General features: G+C 49.7%; 2 protein-coding genes and 1 non-coding gene across 8 annotated transcripts in view; 2 read left to right on the top strand and 1 right to left on the bottom strand.

The window, feature by feature from the left end:
- Positions 1-534: 534 nt before the first annotated feature.
- On the top strand, positions 535-10,709 carry PLA2G15 (phospholipase A2 group XV). Of its 3 annotated transcripts, none has more exons than XM_064489040.1 (6): positions 535-762; positions 3,642-3,798; positions 5,995-6,098; positions 6,351-6,449; positions 6,849-7,073; positions 8,800-10,709. In XM_064489040.1, exons 1-6 carry the CDS (start codon positions 648-650, stop codon positions 9,309-9,311), a joined length of 1,212 nt encoding a protein of 403 aa, XP_064345110.1. In that variant the 5' UTR covers positions 535-647; the 3' UTR covers positions 9,312-10,709. The 3 variants fall into 3 exon arrangements, with proteins under 3 accessions (XP_064345110.1, XP_031314072.1, XP_010977549.1); XM_031458212.2 differs by having other exon boundaries at positions 5,980-6,098; positions 6,974-7,073; positions 8,800-8,942; XM_010979247.3 differs by having other exon boundaries at positions 536-762; positions 5,980-6,098.
- Positions 10,710-13,582: 2,873 nt separating this feature from the next.
- The window catches only part of SLC7A6 (solute carrier family 7 member 6), a 29,186-nt gene continuing 20,456 nt past the window's right edge, over positions 13,583-22,312 (top strand). For 2 of the 4 annotated variants that reach the window (XM_031458210.2, XM_031458208.2), the window contains exons 1-2: positions 13,583-13,666; positions 15,194-15,320. The gene's annotated coding sequence lies outside the window, so the exon portion shown is untranslated. Of the gene's footprint in view, positions 13,667-15,193; positions 15,321-19,808; positions 19,904-20,915; positions 21,200-22,312 lie in introns of those variants that run through there. The other 2 variants (XM_064489031.1, XM_064489032.1) reach the window with 2 other exon arrangements.
- On the bottom strand, positions 18,406-18,479 carry TRNAD-AUC (transfer RNA aspartic acid (anticodon AUC)). Its single transcript has one exon. It is a non-coding gene; the product is annotated as a tRNA-Asp (tRNA).

Raw genomic sequence — 22,312 nt, 5'->3', positions numbered from 1 at the left:
AGGCTCAAGAACTGCCCGGGACTGGCTTCTCTCCTTATTCTTGGTTTTTTGTTTGTTTATTAATTATAATTTTTTAAATTTAATGGAGGTACTGGATATTGAACCCAGCACCTCGCACATGCAAAACACGCACTTTACCACTGAGCTATACCCCCAACCCCCCTTATTCTCCTTGTTTTGACCGGGGACGCTCAGCAACGGTGAGCACTGGACCCTGAATTACCAGTCGGTCCGGGGCATTCTAGATCCCTGGTCAGGGAGGAGCCAGGAATCGAGGATGAGGGCTGCGCGGCGTGGATTTAGGGTGCCAAGGGCTGTCCTGGGTACCCAGCAGCGGTGGACTGGGTCCAATGAGCTGAGATCGTGGAAACCAGGCTGAACCTCAGTGGATCGATGCGCTCGGCGTGCAACGCGGTTAATGGAGTTGGCCAGGGATGGGCAGGGGCGGGGCGGTGAGCTCCGACTGGGAGGGACTCCCCAGCGGCGAGTCTCTATTGGCAGGCCGTTTGCAGGAGGCAGACCCTGATTGGCCTGACCGCTGTGGAAGTCTGCGAGCGGCGGGGTTAAGCGCGTCGCCGCTGCTCCGGCCTAGGCGCGGGCCCGGGGAGCTGAATCTGCACCTCAGACCTGGAGCTGCGGTCGCTGCCATGGGCCTCCGCCTCTGCCCCTACCGCGCCGCACTGCTCCCGAGTGGCCTCCTGTTCCTCCTGATGCTCGCAGACCCGGCGCTCCCGGCCGGACGTCCCCCACCGGTGGTACTGGGTGAGGCGCGCGTCCAGTCGTGGGTCCGTTCGCTCGTGCGTGCAGCTTGGTGGGTTGCGGGCGGGGCTGTCTTCCAGTTAGTTATGCATCTGCTCCAAGCACGGGATGCAGGAGCGTATGACTGTCTCGTCACCTGAGTCAGTCTGTCCACTTTTCGCTATGCTGGGCGCGGGTGTGGTCAACCTCTTGCCGTCTTCTCCAGTAGAATATGGGGGTAAATGGGAGGGTTACCGTTCGTTTGTGCATCGGTCCGCCTGTTCATGTCAGTCCCAAGCCTTGCCTCGCCGGATCCGCATTTTTTAGCTGGAAAGACCGAGGTCTGGTAGGAGGTAGGGTGGCCTTGGAGTTGGCTCTCAGGGGACTCAGCGTTGACTTGGGCTTGGCTAGGAAGCTGTCTCCCTCCACCCTTCCAGCCCCTACACGTTTCAGAGGGCATTACTGAAAGGAAGCTCTTTGGGGAAAAGATTGCTGCTCTCCTAGCCTGCCACCAAGTCTCCCCCCTAACTTATCCATGGGTGGGATTGGGCCTGAGGAAGGAGGCCCAAGAGAATCTTAGGATGGCTATAAACAGAGAGAGGTTGAGACAGTGGTTATGAACAGATGTCAGACTTCACCCTTAACCTGCCAGACCTACTTGAACTATGCTATGTTGGGGCGAGGTGACCTCCCCTGCCTACCTCCTTAGTCCTGACTCTGGCAATTGTACAGGAGTCACAGTATTTTGTTGTGTTGGCGGTGGGCAAGGATAAGACCTCTGTCCTGGGGGCCTTGAATGCCTAGTTCACGCTGTCACTCACCCCCCCACCCCCACCCCACCACTGCCGCCCTGAACTACTTTGTTGGTCAGCTAGGATTCCTGAAGGCAGAGGCATGCTGAGGTATACATTACCTTCTGCTGCAGCATGACACTCCATGCTCTACCTGCTGGGAATATTTTAATGGGAATGATGCAGATCACAGAAGGGTAGAGTTGGCAGGCAGTGTGGTCCCAGGAGGTCCTCCACCAGGAGCTCTGGGCCAGTCCATGCTCTGGGGTATGCTGGGCCCAGGTTCCCCATGGGATTTGGGCAGATTTGGCCCTGGCTTTCCTCCCCAAGCTTGCAGGATGACACCCAGAGGTGAAGTCTATGCTGGGCAAGCACAGAGAATCCACCACCCAGTTAGGGAAGGCTTCCTGAAGTATGCAGCTGGAGCTGAGGCCAGGAAAGAGTTCCAGGCAGAGGGAACTACATATCAGAGGGAGGGAGCTAAGCAGTTCAGGCTGTGTGGAATGGAGTGGGGGAAGGAGTGGATTGTGCTGATCTCGTGACTGTTTGGGTCATCTGGACTTTATCCTGGAAGCCTGCAGGGAGGCATGTGTGGGCCTAAAGAGTTGTGAGTATGAAGGGTGTGGTATTGGGAAGTATGTGGTCCCTGACTGGACTGGTCCCAGGCCTTTTCACCTGGATTGGTACTAACTGCACCCCTTAATTCATTCCACTTTTGATCATCCTAGATCACAGAAGAGAAGCCTCAGGAATCACCTAGGGGCACAGAGCAACTGAAATCCTAACCTGCCCAGCTTCTCAGAGAATGAGGCTGTTGGCATTATCCTGGGAAAGCCCATGATGGGCTGCAGACACACTGCTGCTGGGCACAGAGCAGGGACCTGGCCTTGGCTATCAGAGGATCAGCATCCAATGGTGACTGGTCCCTATGGGTGGGACCCACATTGGTGGTAGAAGAAGCAGAGGCCAGAGAAGAGATACAGAAGAAGACCCTGGGAAGTGGGAAGGGACTGTAGCAAGCCATTTCTACCTCTTCCAGCCTCAGTCTCCTTATCTGTAAAGTAGCCATAATGAGGCTATTCTCTCCCAGTGTTATTTGAGGTGAAAAGCACGTGGCTGGCTCTTGTCTTAATTCTATGCACAAAGGGGCTCAGGAAGTGACCACTGCTATTTTTAGAGGCCACAGCCTGGCCAGGGCGAAGGACATTCAGGCAAAGCAGATCTGGTGACTTCCTCTTTCATCTGCTTCCTCTTTGGTGACCAGGGTCTCTACACTGCCCTGCCTAGTCCACAGGCATGTCATCCAGAAGTACTCCCCACTTCTGCAGTTGCCACACCTGCCTCCTGTGGCTGCCCTGAGGACCCTGTGGGGTGGTGCACAGGTAGGGTGAGCCCTCTGCAGGGCTGGGTTCACAGCTGGAGCCCAGTTGCCCAGGAGAGCTGAGCTTGGTGTCCACTTAGTGATCATGGATCCTAAATGGGGATATGTTTGGAAAGTGTTAAGAGCATGGCAGGTGGGAGCAAGTGAGGCCTAAAAGGTCACTGAGAGTAAATAGACTGTGAGGGGCCATGAATGTTGGGTAGTGAAGAAATGGGGGAAGTGTCACTAGGGCCCCAGGGCTCTATGGACCGAATAGACCAGCTCAGGTAGAGAGACGTCATCCTTGGGGTCTGGTCACACCCACCCCTGCTGGGCTGTGGCTGGAATGGCATGTTGCTTCAGGATAGCCAGCACAGCGTCCAGATGTGCGAGGATGCTAGGGCCCTCCAGATGATCTGCCCTCTGAAACTTTTAGCAAGGTTTAGCAGCCCACAGGCTCTGGCTTTGAGCCAGGCCTGGGGACCTCTGTAGGCCAGTAGGTGCCAGTATGAGCTTCTCTCAAATGTGTTTCTGTTCATTGTCCCCCTTCACAAGCCTGTCCCAGATTGCCTTCTGTGGAGTCAGTTTTGGCTGGTTCAGTGGCCCACTACTCCATCCTGTTTCCTGATGCTTCTTTCAGGGTATACAAGACTCTGCCTACTCCACGGCCCGGGACAGCTCTGTGTAGAAGGCCTCTGGGTCTCCAGCCTTGCAGGCCCAGGGCCTCATACATGCTCTGTGTCCCCCTGCAGTGCCCGGTGATTTGGGCAACCAGCTGGAGGCAAAGCTGGACAAGCCAACAGTCGTGCATTACCTCTGCTCCAAGAGGACGGACAGCTACTTCACACTCTGGCTGAACCTCGAACTGCTGCTTCCTGTCATCATTGACTGCTGGATTGACAACATCAGGTGGGGGTGCCGCTCACTGACCCAGCCTAAAGAGGCCTCCAGAGCCCATTTCCATGTCATCTGCAACTCAAGAGACCTGGAAGTCGCTGACCTCTCTCCCTTCCCATTTCTTCAGTCTGGTTGGCACCACCTCTGTACTCTCCCAGAGAGAACTTTCTTCCCTTTTCTGCTGCTCATGTCCCAGTGCCGCATGCCCTCTATGTGCTCATTCCCCTCTATGTGCTCATTCCCTATATGTGGTTAGCCTCACTGTGGCCTCCACCCCTTCCCTTGCCTCTGACTTGGCCACACCTGCCCCTCCAGCTGCTTGTGCTTCCTGGGATATGCCAAGTTTCCAGCTTTGCACATGCTGTTCTTTCAGCCTGGAATCTACCTCTGTACCTTTGCCTGAAAAATCCCCTCCCACTCACTCTTCATGAAGTCTCCCTGCCACTCCCCAGAGCTGTTAACCTCTTCTTCCCCCGGCCTGTTTTCTCTAACCCCCATTCCATGCCTGCCAAACATTGTTTCCAAAGGATGTTTTCCCCGTAATGAGATAATCATATAATCAGAATTACTGCTTATTGAATACAGACACTATGCTTTATTTTTTTTTGGTGGGGGGAGGGAGGTCCTTAGATTGACTGATAGATTGATTTATAGAGGAGGCACTGGGGATTGAACTGAGGACCTTGTGCATGCTAAGCATGTGCTCTACCACTTGAGCTATACCCTCCCCCTGGACACTATACATTTTACATACTTTCTTACATTTAGGCTTACAGCAACCCTGTGAAATAAGTGCTGTTTTTAAACCTGTTTTACAGATGAGGAAATCTGGAAGCTCAAAAAGGTGACAAAATTGCTTAGGGTCACTCTGCTAATAAGTAGCGGAACTAAGATTTGAACCCAGAGTTGTGTGACCCAGAGCTAAGGTTCCTTCCCACACTGAGCTCCTTGAAGGCAGGGACTGTATCTCTTTTATCTTTATAGCTGTAGGGCCAGAAACACAATTAGTGTTCAATAAATATTTGAGCTGAATAGAGTCTCACAAATTAAGATTTTTTCCTCTGGAGGCACACTAGCTGGTTCTAGTTGGTTCTCCAGGCACCCTGTCTTTGTTTATGATGCCTATTTTGTTGACTCTTTCCTCTGTGTGCGATCAGGGTTATTTCTGGGCTGTTGATCTGCATTTCTATTTTTGTAGCAGAGACATGGTCTCAGGTACTGCCAGTTGGAGGTGCAGGCTGATACCAAGAGGGCCTTGTCTGTCTTCGTTGGTCCTCTGACCTGCTTAGACTTGCATCCAGCACAGACTGCTTTGGCTTCCAGAACTTTGCTTAGTGGCCATTGAGATGGTCTGTAGATTACCCTGGAGAGAGTGGGTCCCCAGGATTTATTATTTGAGCCAGTGCTGGGTATCTTGTCAGCTTTCTGTGGCTGATCTTTAAGGGTGGGTGGGACTCAGGACCACTGAGGATTGCCTGAGGAGTGAAGGTCTAGCCTGTTTTCGTGGGCACATTTGCCTCCTTAGTATAAGGGAAGGCCAGAGCAGGGTTCCTAGCCAGGCACAAGGCTTTCCTCCCATCTCCCACCACCCTGTCCCCATCATTTCTATAGGCCTTGCCCACCCCCTCACATAGCAGTCACAGGTGCTCAGGCCCAGAGGTGGGGGTTTCTCTGTTGTGTGTTGCATTCTCCATCTCCTTTGCCCTGTGTTGTGTTATGGTGGGTGACAGGAGCTGGATTCATGGAGATGGGGTGATGGGAGCCTGCACAGTTAGGCTGCCTCCCTTTTGGGGTCAAGTGCAATGTTCATGGCACAGCCAGACCTGGCACGTCCCTCTCCCAACTGGATCTTCATTCTGGTGTGGGTGACACTGAGGAGAAGGGAATATTGTGAGCCTTGGTGGGAGTCCTCATTTGGATGTAGTTACTCTGATCTGTGCTTTACAAACTTTTTTTTTTAATAATTTTTTTAAAATTTGGAGGTACTGGGGATTGGACCCAGGACCTTGTGCATGCTAAGCTATACCCTCCCCCGTTTTTTATAAACTTGCTCTGATACTTTTTGTTCTCCCCTATAGATCTGACCAGATCTGAGAACGGGAAGGCAATATGGCTCAGGATACAGGGCAGTACTGGGACACAGCAAGTTCAGTGTCACCTCTGGGTCACTGGCTCAATATTCCCTCCTGACAGGCTGATTTACAACAGGACTTCCCGTGCCACCCAGTTTCCTGATGGTGTGGATGTGCGTGTCCCTGGCTTCGGGAAGACCTTCTCACTGGAGTTCCTGGACCCCAGCAAAAGCAGCGTGGGTATGTAGTCCTTCCTCGTGCCCTCCAGGAAGGGGGATAGAGGTTCCGATGGACTCCTAGAGTGGGAAGATCCCTCTTGTTTGAAGGGGTAGCCTGCAAACTGTCTCTGATCAGTGTGAGCACAGAGCCCCATAATGATAACAAGCCTCAGGAGAGCTGTCTGAAGTAGATGTCACAGTCTCCTTGGCAGGTGTGGTGTGGGTGGCCGACGATGACTGTACTCTCTCTAATCCTGTGCATTTCTGTCTACAGGTTCCTATTTCTACACCATGGTGGAGAGCCTTGTGGGCTGGGGCTACACACGAGGTGAGGATGTCCGGGGGGCCCCCTACGACTGGCGCCGAGCTCCAAGTAAGTGGTTGCCCTCATTTCCTCCCTGAGGTCTTGGGAGGTGGGGACGAGGAGATCACAACCACAGGCCCCGGGCTTTCCCCTACTCCCAATTGAATCTCTGGCATCTAGCCCAAAAGTCACAGCTACCACCCCTGGTCTATCTGTCTGGTCCTCCCCCCACCCTCACCCCAGGATTTCTGGGCCTCTGAGCCCTGGGGAAAGATAATGAGGCTGAGGAAGGGAAAAGGAGCTCCTTTGTTTCCTCTCTTCATGGAAACTGAGGAGGAACCAGACCCCTCCCACTTGGATTTTAGCACTCTCCCCACCCACCTAGTCCTGGGTCTGGCCTGAGACACAGGCCGTGGTTCAGACCCCAGGACCCTGCCTGCCTGACCCCTGCCTGGCTCTGGCCTGCAGATGAAAATGGGCCCTACTTCCTGGCCCTCCGCGAGATGATCGAGGAGATGCACCAGCTGTATGGGGGCCCCGTGGTGCTGGTTGCCCACAGTATGGGCAACATGTACACGCTCTACTTTCTGCAGCGGCAGCCGCAGGCCTGGAAGGACAAGTATATCCGTGCCTTTGTGGCACTGGGTGCGCCCTGGGGGGGCGTGGCCAAGACCCTGCGCGTCCTGGCCTCAGGTAAGACCCTGCCTGGCCCAGTGTGGGGGGACGGGGGCTGGTGTTGGGGATGGAGCCCTCTCTTTCTCTCTACCATGTCCTCCTGGGCCACACTCATGTCTCTTCTCTTGGGGCAGGACCCTTCCTTCTCCAGGGTCTTTTCCAAACATCTCTTTCCAAAGAAGAATCTAACACTACTTCTAAATTCACCTCTCCATTTGATGTCCCTGGTTATCTGTGTTAAGTTTCTTACAGCATGTACATGGTGTGGCATAACTGTCGGTCATACAGTGCACAAATGTACACACACGCAGTGTGCAGGGGCCCAGCTGGCCTAATTTGGTTTGACTCAAAGTTCTTTGAAGGAGCCTTCTCCTTACCCCCATCCTCACTTCTTCATCCCCACCTTTGCCGCAGAGAAGGAAGTTTGGGCTATGATTTCCTGTTTATGAGTTACGCCTCCCTCTGTGGCCGTGGGGAGCCTCTGGGGGCAACGTAGGGAGGAAGCAGGTGCAGAGTTGTCTGGCCTGCTTGCTTGGTAGTTGGGAAAGCCACCTCCTTCCCTGTTCCTCTCCAATCCATCTGCCTTTTCACGGCTGTTAGAACCTGCCAGCTGTAGCCTTAGGGCTTTCCTCCCTCTGCCAGGACTGAGTGTGAACCCCAAGGACCTTCACTTCAGGAGCTGTGATCCAGGGCTGTGCCAAGCGTCTGATGAGCTTTCTTCCTTAAGTCACCAACACTGCCTGACCTACTTATTGGTCACCTGATCGTTGTGATCAGGTCAGACCCAGTGCCTCTCCCAGTAGTGACTCTGGATCGGCTGGACAGTGAATCTAGTTATAGTGAAGACTCATCACAGCCACCCACTCTGTCCAGCCTAGACCAGAAAGGGCATCCCCTGAGTTTGAGACAGGTTGCCATGGTGGAGTTCAGGTCTCGGCCCTTTCAGAGCTTCCCCATGAACCCCTTAGAGCTTTGGCTCAGATTCCGGGAAGCTGCTGTCTGGCCCTGGCAGTCCTGGAGTGGGGTTGGGGCAGGAGGGATGGTAGTCATGAACCCCTAGCTAGGGAATTCTCTTTCCTCAGGGGTCTTAGAACCAGGCCCCATCCAGCAGAGCTGAAGGCTTGCAGTCAGAGAGATGGGGTGATGGCTGGCTATGGGTCCTGAGCAGGGCAGAGGGCCCCTGTTCCCAAGTTCCAGCTCATCCCCCAGAGGTCTCACAGGCTGGTGGGTATGTTCATGTTGTTGGCATTCCTTTGTGAGAAAGACTCACTTTCTGCAGCCTCCCCTCCTCCCCTGTCTCCTGCAGGGCTGGCAGCCCAGGTCAGTGCCTGGGATGAGGCCAGGGCTGGCTGGCCAGAAGTCTGAGCCTAGGAAGAGAAAAATGTTTACATAGCTCAATGTAATAAAAGATTAAGAGGACCTTTCTGGGCTGCCAACCTGCTGATTCACCTTTGACAAGGTCAGTGCCCACAGGCCGGGTAAGAAGTGCCCTGAGGAGGGTATCATAAATCACGCTGTGGGTATATGTTGCTTAAATCCCTGGTGACAAAATGCAAAAGGAAAAAACAAGTCTTAGTTGAGTGCTTCCCAGATAGAGCAAAGATACGGGGAAACAGGGAAGCTGTAAGGGCATTAACAGTGGAGAGATGCTGGGGTGCTGGCTGGGGTCTGGCAGGGGAATATGCTGCCTTGCCAGCTTGCATTCATTCCCGAGCACAGACTGACGGGAGCCCTCCCCTTGCAGGAGACAATAACCGGATCCCAGTCATTGGGCGCCTGAAGATCCGGGAGCAGCAGCGGTCTGCCGTCTCCACCAGCTGGCTGCTGCCCTACAACTCTACCTGGTCATCTGAAAAGGTCTTCGTGCGCACACCCACAGCCAACTATACGCTGCAGGACTATCACAGGTTCTTCCAGGACATCAGCTTCGAAGACGGCTGGCTCATGCGACAGGACACAGAGGGGCTGGTTGAAGCCATGGTGCCACCTGGCGTGCGGCTGCACTGCCTCTATGGCACTGGTGTCCCCACGCCAGACTCCTTCTACTATGAGAGCTTCCCGGACCGTGACCCTAAAATCTGCTTTGGTGATGGTGATGGCACTGTGAACTTGCAGAGTGCCCTCCAGTGCCAGGCCTGGCACAGTCGCCAGGAGCACGAAGTGTCATTTCAGGCACTGCCAGGCAGTGAGCACATTGCAATGCTGGCCAACGCCACTACCCTGGCCTATCTGAAACGCGTGCTCTTTGAGCCCTGATTTCTGTGCCAGGTGGGGCTGTGGGATGGCTCGGCCACCGCTGCTCTCTTGGCTTGCGGGGCTACCATGGCCCGTGAGTTTAGCAGTTTATGACTGACCGTCTAAGGCCTTGGATCTTGGGTGGTGAAACGCCTGCCACGGGGACATGCTATTTCTTATCCTTCCTCTCTGCGAGTGAGGAAGATAGAAGTAGTCTGGACTTACTTGAGGGACCCTTGATAGAAAGAATGCTGCTGATGGTGGAATTGTGACCTCAGGACTGGCTCTGCAGGTGGATTGGCTGGCACCTAGCCCCAATCCCCAGCTCTAGGGCCATATGTTCCTCCTACCCCTGTGGCCTTTTCACACTTGCTCACCAGGCCCTGGCTCCTCAACCTTCCTATGAGGGGTATTACTGAACTGTGGCCCCTAAGATGGGCTTGTTGTCCCTAGGGTGAACCTTCTCACACACTGGCCACAGGTCAGCCTGCTGCTGGCCATGGGTGACTGGAGCTATTGGCTTCCTCGTGGCCTAGCTGCTCAGATAGGCTGACTATGGCTTTCTAGGGGCAGCCCAGTTCCCCCTGCAGGCAGGGGTGGGTTGTTGTGTTCTCCATGGATTCCAGGCCCTGGGGCATTCACTCCTACCTCCTTTACCTCTTAGAACAGCCTAGCTCAGATTGGGCAGCAGGTGGTCCCTGGTTCTGGGGGCTGTGTCCCAGGAGCCCTGATCTCCTTCATTGGGCTGTTGCCCACAAGACTGATGCTGGCTCCCTTCGCCCTGGGACTGTGGTTCAAGCAGGAGAGCAGGGCCCAGTGCCATGGCCCTTTGGGTATTCATGAAGAAAGAGAACTCAAGGAAGCAGCCAGGGCCATTCCGAGCTGCCATGAGCTGCCTTCTTGGTAACCCACCACTACAGTCCCACTCTGCTCAAGTGGGCTGGCACAGGGCTGAGAGGAGGTAGGACTCTTTCCTACTCTGCCCAGCACTTGTCCCCACCAGGCAGCTCAGTGGTGTTTTGTCAGCAGGGACTAGCCCAGAAACTTGAGTAGGCCCCTGAGAGCCAGGTGCCTTGGGGGTCCCTTGGGGGTTTTCTTTCTGCTCCAGAGGTGCTGCATGGATCTGTGCATAGCAGGGATGGAGAATCTGGATCTGCCTTGGTGGCAGTGGTCTCCAAGTGGGCAATGGCTATAGGCCAAGACTTGGGTCTAGCTTCTAGGGTGGGGCTCCAAAGCCACAGTCAGGCTGGACTGTGCTGCTGTCCTTCAAGGTTTCTGTGGAGTGGAAACAAGGTTTCTCTGTTGCATTCATACCCAGCATCTGTCTCTCCCTTTGTTCTTGAGTTGTGGGCCCCACATGGGGCTCTGAGCAGGCTGTACCTCAATTCTGGCAATAAAAGTATTTCAGATGCTGTAAAATCCTCTGGCTTAGCCTCTGCTCTAAGCATGAGAAGAGTGAGGGGGCTAGAGAGGCAGGAAATCAGGGGCTAGACCCTGACCTTTCCTGGGACCCTGATAGGTTCTCAGCACCAAAGCATGGCTCCTGTGTACTTCTATGGGCTTCATCCTCCTGCCTCCTTTCCTGGAATCTAGTTCCTCTCCTGGGACTAAGAACCAGGACCTGAAACATTCCCATTGGAGTGAAGCTCCCCCCTCCCTCTTCTCCCATCTGGTCAACAGGCCCTAAATGCCACCCCAGAGCTAGGGGCCAAGGACAATCCCACAGGACTCCCCTTCCCAGCCTTCTGTCCTCCTTCAGCTTGCAGGTCTCAGCATCCTTTTAACCCAGAGTTCTTTTTAGGATGCCACCCTTCTACTTTGCTTTGTCAGTACCCACCATCTGTCCCTTTTTGAGGACAGAGTGAGACTGACAGAGGGAGACCAAGATGGGCAGAGAGAGGGACTGAGACTGGGGACCAAATGGAGATGGATAAATGGAGAAACAGAGTCCAAGACAGGAAGCATGCATAGGGATGGGATCCAGGACTGAATTTTGTGGTGCAGAGCCCAGAGCTGGGGGCCAGTGAGGGTGATGGGAGCCCCAGTTCCTGCCTCCTCCACAGAAGCCTGGCCAGCCTGGGCTTCAGGTGCCAATACACTCTGGGCCACTAGAAGGCACTCCAAACCTACTCACTGCACAAGTTATTGGCCAAACCTGGAAGAATGGGTGGCCCAGAGAGGGTGAAGTTGCCTAGGAATACATAGATCCAGTCACATCGCTGGCCTTGGAAAAAGGATGACAGCGTGAAAGGAAGTGAACCCTTATCCCTGGGTTCCCTAGGTCCTGATGAGCCTGACTCTTAGCTCTGCCCTGACACCTACCCACTCATGCTACCCTTATTGATGGCCTTGCAGCCACCTTCTCACCTTTGACCCATTTCAGCCCTACTTTCATTCTTGATTTTACAGCTGCAGTGAAAGGACATGGAGCCATCAGGCCTCAGGACCAGCAGACTGAGGTTCAAGTCTTAGCTCTACCAGCTCCAGCCAAGTAGCCTGGGGAGTCTCCTGACCTCCCGGAGCCTCAGACTGCTCATCTGAAGAACAGTGATGAATAAATATACCGTGCAGGGTGGTCCTGAGGAATATTGGTGGTATTTGAGAATATCTAATTCAGTGCTTGGTTCATGGTGGGTTTTCTGCCAGCAGGCTGCTATAACTGGATGTGAGACAGTGAAGCCAGAGGTTCTCTGAGCTGGCAGGTCATATATGCTGCTGTTACAAAGACAAGTGGCCTGGCTGCCATTGAGTGACACAGGTGTCCAGAGCCCTTTCTCTGCCAGGCCAGGGAGGCAGGAGGAACTGATCCAGGGGCAAAGCGTTAGACGCTAATGACTCCAAGTATATACATGCAGACATACCTCAGAGATATTGCCAGTTTGATTCCAGACCACCACAACAAAGCAAATACTGCAGTAAAGTGAGTCATCTGAATTTTTTTGTTTCCCAGTGAATCTAAAAGTTGTTTACACTATGCTGTAGCCTATCATGTGTGCAATAGCACTATGTCTAAAAATAATGTACCTTAATTTAAAAAGTACTTTATTGCCAAAAAATGCTAACCATCATCTGATAACACAAGTTGCTATAAACCTTCTATTTGTAAAAAAATGTAATAAAGGGAAGAGCAATAAGACATAAGGTATGCCTGTACTCTCATTCACAGTTAGGGAAGATATTCCAAGCAGCACAAAGAGGGCAGCACTGGTGAGGACTCTTCAAGGATCACCATCTCAGGTCTATAGGGTGGAGGATGGAGGCAGAGGAGATACAAAGTCATTTCAATCTGTATTTTAGAGGGACCTCCTACCCTGTGGGGACGAGTTAGAGGGAGCAGGGATTGGGAGGGTATTACAGCTGGGGAGAAGAAAGCCATGAGATGCAGGACCTAGGGGGTGGACAGGAGGAGGAAGGGTCAAGGGTGCTGCCCATCTCTGGCTGAGTCACTGGGCGGCAGGGAGAAGGGTTTTGTGTGTGATTTAGTGAACACATGTCTGGGAGAAATTACTCCACGGCCCAGGAGAGAATCATGGCTTGAGGTGTGGACAGGAAGCTAAAGGGTATGGGTCAGCTGCCAATGAGTTCAGGAGGCCCTACACAGAGTCTCAAGAGTTGCAGAGGGGGACTCCTAGAAGGAGATGGAGGAGGAACAACCAGAGGAAGAGGAAAGGAGGGTGTAGCTCCATCAGGATGGGTCAGGCAGAATGAGGACGGAAAAACTTCCTCAAGCCTGAGCCCCAGGAAGGCCTGGAGTTGGCTTTGGAAGCCCCACAGTGTCCCTGTGTCTGTGGGGCCTCAATGCTTGTGTGGTGGCCTGAGCTAACGGAGATGATGAGTCCTGAGTCTGTGTCTTTCTCGGGTCTCTAGGCAGAGGGTTGGCTGTGAAACGGATATGGAAGCTTTTTAGAGCTCTTTCTTTGAGATGTATGTGTTTCCCCTGGGTGTGCGGCCCAGGCCAAGGGCCACAGAGGAAACGAATTGGGGGGGGGCATTTAGAGGTCCCCGCGGTAGCGTCCCCTCCCTCGGAGGCCCCGAGACTGCAGGGTTGGGGAGCAGCCATCCAATCTGCGAGGTGGCTGGGCCCAGGTCGCGGCCCCTTGGGAGCTAGCCGCCAAGCGCGCGTATAGGCTGTCCCCGCACACGTGGGCGTCGGAGCCCGGCCGTCGAGACTGCAGAGGCCGGGGCGGCCCCCTGGGGCCCGGAAGGGCGGCCGCCCGCGGGCTCTCCGCGGGGCCGCGCGCCCTGTCCCGACGCGGCGCGCGCTGTCGCGATCCGGCGGTCGGTGACGTGGAGGGGGCGGGGCCTGAGCGGTCGCGGCGGGGGCAGCGGCAGCGGCAGCGCGACGGAGCATCCTGGAGGCGTTGGGCCACCACTAGGTAACGGGCCGCGGGCGGGAGCACCGGGGCGCGGGGCCGGAGGCGGGGGACCAGGGCCCGCGCCGGGGGAGCGGGACAGGGGCAGCAGCACTGCAGCCGAGCGCGGGATGCGGGGCGTGCGGGGCGTGCGGGCCGCGGCTACGGCCACGTGAGAGACGCTGCTGGTGAGAGCGTGCCCGAGAGGGACGCTGTGCGCGCGAGAGGGCCCATGAGCGTGAGGGGCCTCCAGGAGTGAGAGACTCAGAGGGAGGTTGTGAGAGTCCGTGGGTGTGAGAGAGACCGCGGTCAGAGTGGCCCTGAGTGCGACACTGAACGCGAGAGAGACTGTGTGAGGTACTCCAATGTGAGTCTGTTGGTGAGAAAGAACCTGTGCTGCGTGTAAAACTCTGAAAGAGAGAAAGACCGAGGGTTCAAGACTGAATATGTGTGAACAGGAGCAGAGCTTGGGCCCTTGGGGAGACTGTCTTGTGCTGGGCTGGAAGTCTGGCCTGTTGGAGGGAGAGGATGGTGTGCTCCTGCTATTAAGATTCTTTTTAGTGTCTTCATATCCTGTCATCTTGTTTGATCGCCTCCTGCCGTAAGTGGAAAGATACTGGTGAAACATTCTGAGAATTCTTCACTAAGCAATGAGCAGACAGGCTGGGCACCACGTGTGTTATGGTCAGTTGTAGGCAGGAATCGATATTAAATTTAACATTTGTTTTTGAGTACCTCTTGTGTGCACTGGACTGTGTGCTTGGTGAAAAGAATTCAGTTTCTGCCCTTGATGGGGGAAAAAAAGCACTGCCAGCGAATCTAGCGCCTGTGCTCTCAGAATACTCAGCCATCTGGTGCTTATCTCTGAGAGCTGCTCCCTGATTTGAAGATCTGGGAGGAGCAGACTTTTGAAATCCTGTGAGTGCTTTCTGAGATCATTTTCAACTTTCTTTTGCCTCCTGGGAGGCCCCTGAAGAAACGGCCCAGGCTGCCGACTTTGCTAAGGTCCTGCTGTGTGCTTTTTTTGTTTCCCAGCTTTGGTCTCAGATTGTCATCCAAGTGCTTACATTTGATTTTTGTTTCCTGACAAACATGTTGGAAAACCATAAGCCTGATTTTTCTCCTGTCTTCCTTCTTCCCTGTCTGGCTGTGGACATATTTTTATTACAGATCAAAAGTAAATACCAATTATGTGACCGATCTCCCTGGCACTTCTTGGTACAGGAAATTTCCTGACCTCTGCACTCTGTGCTTCCTGCTGTAGTCTCCAGGATGTGTGGATACTTTTCTATTAAAAGTGACGCAAGTGGCAAATGGTGCTCATGGGATGTGGGACTCTGGGAGCAGCAGCTGTCAAGATGTGCATGATCTGAAATGACCAGGCTAGTTCTCTGACACATGTTCAGTTACACTGTGGGTGTGATGGAACTTCTCAGTAATTGAGTGCTACCCCTGCCGGGCATGGAAAAATTAGATTTGACAAAAGGAAATATCATCCTTCCGATTAGTAGGTTCATTTTTTGATAAGTTGCCTCTCACTCTTTGTTGCAGAGATTAACTGGCCAAGACGGAGAAGTGGAATTAGGCCTGGCTGTGGATACTTCATTTTCTTCTCTGTACCCGACCATTTACGATGGGGTGGCTTATGAAAGTGTGATGTTTATGCATTTCCGCTCAGGTGAATATTATTGCTCTGTTCTTTGTTTGCTTTCTTGGATCTTTGCAATTTCTAAAGAGTTTTAGTTAGTTATTTGTGTACAGTATGAACATGATACTAGTAAAGAGATTGGCTCACATGTAATTAATAATTATGTAACACTATATTATATAAATTATATATTTATTATATTTTATCTCTTTCTAAAGAGTAATTGTGGTGGTTTATAATTAAAGATACTTGCAATGAGGTTGTTAAGAAGAAAGGAAACTAAAGTGACAGAAAAGACTACTACTGTTGAAAAATGAGGGTATGATTGGGAGCTGAATTTGATCTTGAATTTCCTGGTATCCTAGGTGAAAAGACAAATGTAAAGAGTGACATAGTTTTTGTTATTTGATAGAAGTACAATAAATAAATATATATATGAAGTTTAAGCATTAAAAATTAATGCATATTCACTGTGGAAATTTTATAAAACTCAAAGTATAAAAAAGAAAAAAATCCTCTGTGTTTTCACCACAGATAAGATTTTTGGTGTATTTCTCAAGAGAATTTTTCTTCCATAGTCATCAATTATAAAAGTTTTAAAATCTGGATTGTAAAAATATTCTTTATAATTGAACTTTGAAAGAGCCTTTTTTTTTTTTCCTTGAAAATTGCATGTGATAGTTTCATGGTGAAATTTTCATGAGGAGATTTTAGTGGTCTGGTGAATTCCTTTATTATCTGCTGCAGGAGTTTGGAAAATAGGGTGAAAACCTATTTGGAAGCTGCATTGTGTCCTCACAAGTGGGGTTTAACACTAGTTTTTCAAGATAGGAACTTATAGGGTACGCAGAATTGTTTATTGGAAATTGTCTTCAACAATGATTTTAGAGACAGTGTGTTATAGAGAGAGAGAGACTGAGACACGCACAGAGGGACACAAGGGGGTATTTGGAGAATGATGGCAGCCAGGATGTTGAAGAAAAGATAAAAGTTGTTAGAAGCAGCATGAGCAATGATGTATTTGTCTGATGGGCTGTGGAAACCTTGGACTGCTCCAGGTTCTGCAAACTGCAAGAAATTCAGTGTGACTGGACCATGGGTGGGACTATATGCAGCAGGGGATCTAATGATAAGGCCCTGCTAAGAAGGTTGGAATTGATCCCAAAGACCTCAGGCAGCACTTGAAGGAGGGTTTCTAAATGTGCTCTAATACCAACAACCCAGCAGATAGTAAGGTTGATATTCTATTGTGAAACTAGAGGAGCCAAAGCAGCGTTTTTCCCTGTTGGAATGCTGTCTCCCAACGCTGATCTGCCCCCAACTTCCTGCATGGAGGTAGGTCCTCTTGTAGGTGACAATTTTTTTTTCCTTGAAATTCACATAATTACTTAGATAAGAACTGTGTTGGGACATTCCATTTTCAGAGCTTCTAGATCCTTGTGATTTTATGTCTACTTGTTCTATTGATGACTGAGAGGTGTGTTGGAGTCAGCTACAGTTGTGGATTTGACTGTTTTTCCTTTCAGACCTATCCGTTTTTGCTTCATGTGTTTTGATGCTATGCTGTTGGTGAAAGTACACATTTAGAATTATCTTTTTGGTGAATTGACCTCTTTATCAACATATAATGTCCATTTTTATCCCTAGCAATACTTATTATTATGAAGTCTCTTGTCTGATATTAAGTTACTCCCCCTTTCTTTTGAATATTGTTTATGTGGCTTTTTAACCATCTTTTTACCTGTAACCTATTTATGTCTTTATATTTCAAGTGGGTTTCTTGTAGATTATATGTTGAGTTTTGCATTTTTATCTGATTGAACAATGTCTATCTTTTAATTGTTGTGTATAGATCACTTACATTTCATGTTATTGATATGGTTGGATTAGAATCTGCCACTTTGCTAGTTGTTTTCTATTTTCTGTTTGTTTCATATGTTCTTTGCTCCTTTTTCTGCCTATTTTTGAATTGAGTATTTTTTATGATGTTTTATCTCCTCTGTTAGCTTATTATTTATACCTCTTTTAATTTTTTTTAGTGGTTGCCCTAGTTTCACAGTATACATCTTTAGTTAATCACAGTCTACCTTTAATATCACATCGTTTTCACACATAAGAACCTTACCACAGTATAGCTTCCAACTCTTCTTTCCTATCTTTGCTATTGTTGTCACACATTTTATTTTTATATATGCAATAAGTTAACAATGCTTTGCTACTATTTTTGCTTTAGACAGTTTGTAATATTTTAAAGCAATTAAAAGTAAGCAAAAAATACATTTTTTAATATTTACCTTAGACCATTTGATATTGTTCTACAACTCTTAGATGCTCTGTTCTATTTTTTTTCACATTTTGACTCATGGTTTTCATTTCTCTGCTGAAATTCCATATCTGTTCCTGTGTGCTGTCCGACTTTTTCATCAGTCTTTAATGTGATTAATCATAGTTATTTTAAATTCCCTGATAGTTCCAAATCTGGATCATCGCTAAGTCGATGATTAAGTTGCCTCTTTTTTTAAAATATATTTTTATTGAAGTATAGTCAGTTTACAATGTTGTGTCAATTTCTGGTGTACAGCACAATACTTCAGTCACACAGGAACATACATACATTTGTTCTCATATTCTTCTTCACCATAGATTACTACAAGATATTGAATATGGTTTCCTGTGCTATATAGTATAAACTTGTTTATCTATTTTATATATATTAGTATCTGCAAATCTCGAACTCCCAATTTATCCCTTCCCAGTCCCTTCCCCACCTGATGACCGTAAGTTTGTTTTCTATGTCTGTGAGTCTGTTTCTGTTTTGTAAATAAGTTCGTTTGTCTTTTTTTTTCAAACATTCCACATATAAATGATATCATGTGGTATTAATTGTTGTTCTTGCTTTTTTGTATTGCTTGTGATTTGTTATTGATTGCCAGATGTAATACAGGGAATAGTAGAGACCGAGGTACATTGTCTTTATTCTGGGAAATGGGTGCACCTCTTCTTTTGCTAGCCTGTTAATGTGGAAGTTTTTTAGGAGATGAGTTGGATTTGGGTTTTTTTTTTTTTTTTTTTTTGGTAGGGGCGAGGTAATTAGGTTTATTTTACTTATTTTTGGAGGAGGTACTGGGAATTGAACCCAGGACCTCATGCATGATAAGCATGAGGTCTACCACTTGAGCTATACCCTCCCCACCATTTGTGTTTTCTTGTTGCTATGGTTACTGTAGGTGCACCAGTGGTTTCAAATTCCTCTGGTGTTTCCTTGCCCTTAGGGTTGGATTGTTGAAGGGTAAACCCTGGGCTTTAGGTCTTCTTTGTGGACATATGCTTCAGTGCATAGTCTCCCACAGCTTTGTTGCTGGGTGCTTGCTAACCTGGTGGTGAGGAATGGAGGGGTTCTCTGTTGTCTTGGTTCAACCTCAGTCTTAGGCAGGCCGTGTTTCCTTGGATCTGGGTGGGTGGATCTTTCTGGGTGGTCCTGCCACCTCTGATGGTCTGGACCAGAATTTCCTGCCCCTCCTTGCAGGTGTAGAGGGTTTTTTTTTTTTTTTTTTTTTTTTGGCCTGTCCCCTGCTGCCTTGAGGGTGATAGAATTTGCCCTTTTCCCAGGGGCTTAAGATTTTTATTCCTTAGAGAGGGAGCAGGTGGACCTTTGTACTTTTCCCAGAGCAGTGACTGCTTTCCTCCTTAAGGCCAGCACTACTCAGAGGCTTTCTCTGGCCTCGTAATTCTTGTGAACACCCACTGAAGTCTCACTGGAGGAGAACCTCTGAGTGTCTGTGGCTCTTGCTAACCCACACTTGACCTTTAGTAATTAATTAAAAGTTGTACCTGAATTCTTCTTACCTGCCTGTATGGCGGTTCCATTGTTGTCCCTCCACTGCAGGTAAGCTAGAACTTGCATCTCTTTTGGAGATACCTGTTTTTCCTTAAATTTGTCTGGTTGGTTGGCCTGTAACCTCAGCTCTTTAATGACTTCAAGGGAGCTGTTGGTACCTGCCATCTTGGCTGACGGCTCCCAGCTTGAGTGCTTTTTCTTCCCTTCTCCCTGCTTGAGCACTTTCCTTCCTTTTCCCCTTCTGAGCAATAAAGCAGCTGTTCACTTAATTAAAAAAAAAAAGTTAAGTTTTGTAGATTGTCTGACTTTTTCTTGTCATTGGAGTGGGAGGGACACTTTTTCCAGCTTTCTACATCTTAAGTGGAAGTTAAAAGTGAGGGAAATTTTATGTTATACTTTTTTTTTTTTGAGTAAAGGTAGATTTATTTAGAGAGATACATAGTATAGGCTATTTTAAAAGGCAAGAGAAAGGCCACGAGGTGTGAGGGTTATGTGCTCAGGTTAAAGTAAAAGTAGGTACACACTCCATAGACAGAGTGCGGGCCGTCTCCGAAGATGAGGGAGTGAAAAAGACCTATACTGTTTTTAATTTCCAGCGAAATGAGCTTACCTCTTTTCCCTCCCTGTGATATTGTGATTAAATATATATTTGGTCTTTGTCCACTGTCCCTGTCACACAGCTCCTGTAATTGTCTAATAAGAGCCGAGCCGTAGAGTCATCTTTTGTTGTATTAATTTTGTTCCCAGTTCCTGAAATATCTCCATATCAATAAAGGTAAAATGAATGTCTTTTGTTATTTATGTAACAAGCTCCTTTCAACACACCTGAGTTGATTTTAATGAGGCGATTTTTGCAAAGCATCTAGATCCTCTTAAGGATAGGGTGCTGCTTGCCAGGGGGACCAAGCCAGTGATTAGAGGGTTGGAATTTTCAGTCCAGGCCTGACCTCCTGGGAGGGGAGATGGGGCTGGAGGTTGAACCAATCACCAGGGGCAATGATTTATTCAGTTATTTATGCATTTGTGATGAAGCCTCCATATGAAACTCAAAAAAATGGATTTTGAGAGCTTTCAGGTTGGTGGACATGTGGAGGTGGCTGGGAGAGTGCACCCAGAGAGGGCATGGAAGTTCTGGCCCCTTCCCCCTACCTTGCCCTCTGCGTCTCTTCCATCTGGCTGTTCCTGAGTTATATCCTTTATAATAAACAGGTAATCTAGTAAGTCAACTGTTTTCCTGAGTTCTATCAGCAGCTCTAGCAAATTAATTAAACCCAAGGAGGGGGTAGTGGGAACATCTGATTTATAGCCAGCTGGTCAGTAGCACAGGAACAACCTGGCCTTGTGACTGGCATCTTAAGTGGGGAGTGGGCGGGGGCGGGGGCGGCTTTTTTAAAGAATTGAGCCCTTAACCTGGGGAATCTGTTGCTATCATCTCCAGGTAGATAATATTAGAATTGATTAATTTGTAGCAGACACCAGATCTGCTGGCTGTTGCAGAACTGTTTGATATATAGAAAACCCACACATCTAGTGTCAGAAGTCCAAAAAGAATACCTGGTAGCCTGATCCCCCCTCCCCACCAGCTAGGGTCTGATGAACAGGTGGAGGCTAGAGTAGCCACTGGGGCCAAGTTCCTGCTTGCTTCCTCGTTGAGTTGAGTGGAAAAGGGCAACCTAAGTCTCTGCACCTGCTCTTTTTTTCTTTTAAAGGAATGTAAGGGGAAAAAGGCTTTTCCTCTACCTATTTTATATTCTCTGGCTGAGGCCTTGTCAATTAGACTGGCAAAAAAACAGATTAACAAGAGAAAAACAAGTGAGTTTGCAAACATGTGCCCATCACGCACATGAAAGCACTCACTGATCAATGAACAGCCTGCACCTGACCCCTATGCGCCAATACAGGCTCTTTAGCTGTTTCCTGATTTTATTTTCACGCGTGCCTGGGCTCACCTGACAGACACGTGAAAAGAAGTATTTTCGCACATGCCTGTGTAGAGTAACCTGCATGGCTTGGTGCCAGGAGTGAAAGGAAAAGTGGTGCTGCCTTAAAGCCAGGCCTCTTAATAAGCAGGGTAGGCCCACCCAACTCTTCTGGGAGTGGGGGAAGGCTTATTAGTGCTGCAGGGGAGCTTTTTCCTCTTGGGTTCAGGCCTAACTCTGGAGGGGGAGTGGGACAGGTGAGGCAGGAGTTTTGGGTGGGGCTTGTGGAGATTGGTGTTTTCCCTGAGAAGTACTCACTCTTGAGTGCCTGCGGCTCCCTTGCTCTGAGCTCCATGAGGCAAGGTTCCAGCACGTCCATTGTTGTTGACTAGATGAGAAGCTTCTGGGAAGATGACGTGCTGATCCCGTTCTTATCCCTGGAAATCATCTCTGTGACCTTAAAGGACTGACTCTTGGGTGGGGATCAAATGACCTACTAGATTCCTTTCTCCGGAAGATGAGGTAGGAGTGGGGGATCTGAATTCCTGATTCCTGGGGCACAGGAACTGGGGAAGGGAGAAAGCCCTGCTGAGGGTGGGATCAGGAAGGTGCTCGTCTTCCTCTGACAGGTTCTGGGTCCTTCATAGGTAGGTTGGTGTGGAATCCAGTGTCCTTGGGATTTCTGGAGAGGCCTAACTCTAATCCAAAGGTAGTAGTAGGGGGTGTGTGTGTGTGTGTGTGTGTGTGTGTGTGTGTGTGTGTGTGTGTGTGTGTGTGTGTGTGTGTGTGTGTGTGTGTGTGTGTGTGTGTGTGTGTGTGTGTGTGTGTTATGTGAGCACGCTTGCGTGTTCTATCTCCTAACAGGATGCCTTTCAATGCCAGACCTGTGGATAAGAGAAGCCTTGTAGCTTTGATTGGGTGTCAAGAGTCCTGTTTTGGGGGGAGTCTCTTTGCAGCCCCAGGTGCAAAGGGGCATGCTGAGGAGGGAAGCAAATAAGCCAATAGCAGATGAGTCCCACCTTAGAGTGCCTGCTGGATGTTCTTTCTCCACCTAATCTTCTTATGTTATTCCTCTCTTCTGGGCACTTTGGAAAAAGAAAGGCATTGAATAGGCAAGCAGCAATGTAGGAAGTAAGGTGGTGGTGTGGACACAGTGAGACACTGATGTGTATTTTCACGAAGGTTCTCTCCTTGGTCCAGTCTCTGCAACAGTGATATACCCTTGTTTTAGCATCTTCCTAGCCCTTCTCACCACCTGCTATGTT

Source organism: Camelus dromedarius, chromosome 9, assembly GCF_036321535.1.
Source record: "Camelus dromedarius isolate mCamDro1 chromosome 9, mCamDro1.pat, whole genome shotgun sequence".
Lineage (NCBI taxonomy): Eukaryota > Metazoa > Chordata > Mammalia > Artiodactyla > Camelidae > Camelus > Camelus dromedarius.
Note: the sequence above shows the minus strand (reverse complement) of the source record. Positions and strands in the feature narration are given on the sequence as shown.

Coding starts and splice junctions, on each gene's coding strand:
- PLA2G15 (XM_010979247.3), top strand. CDS start 648: ATGGGCCTCCGCCTCTGCCCCTACCGCGCCGCACTGCTCCCGAGTGGC. Junction 763..3,641: donor TCCCCCACCGGTGGTACTGG/GTGAGGCGCGCG, acceptor GTCCCCCTGCAG/TGCCCGGTGATTTGGGCAAC. Junction 7,074..8,799: donor CCTGCGCGTCCTGGCCTCAG/GTAAGACCCTGC, acceptor CTCCCCTTGCAG/GAGACAATAACCGGATCCCA.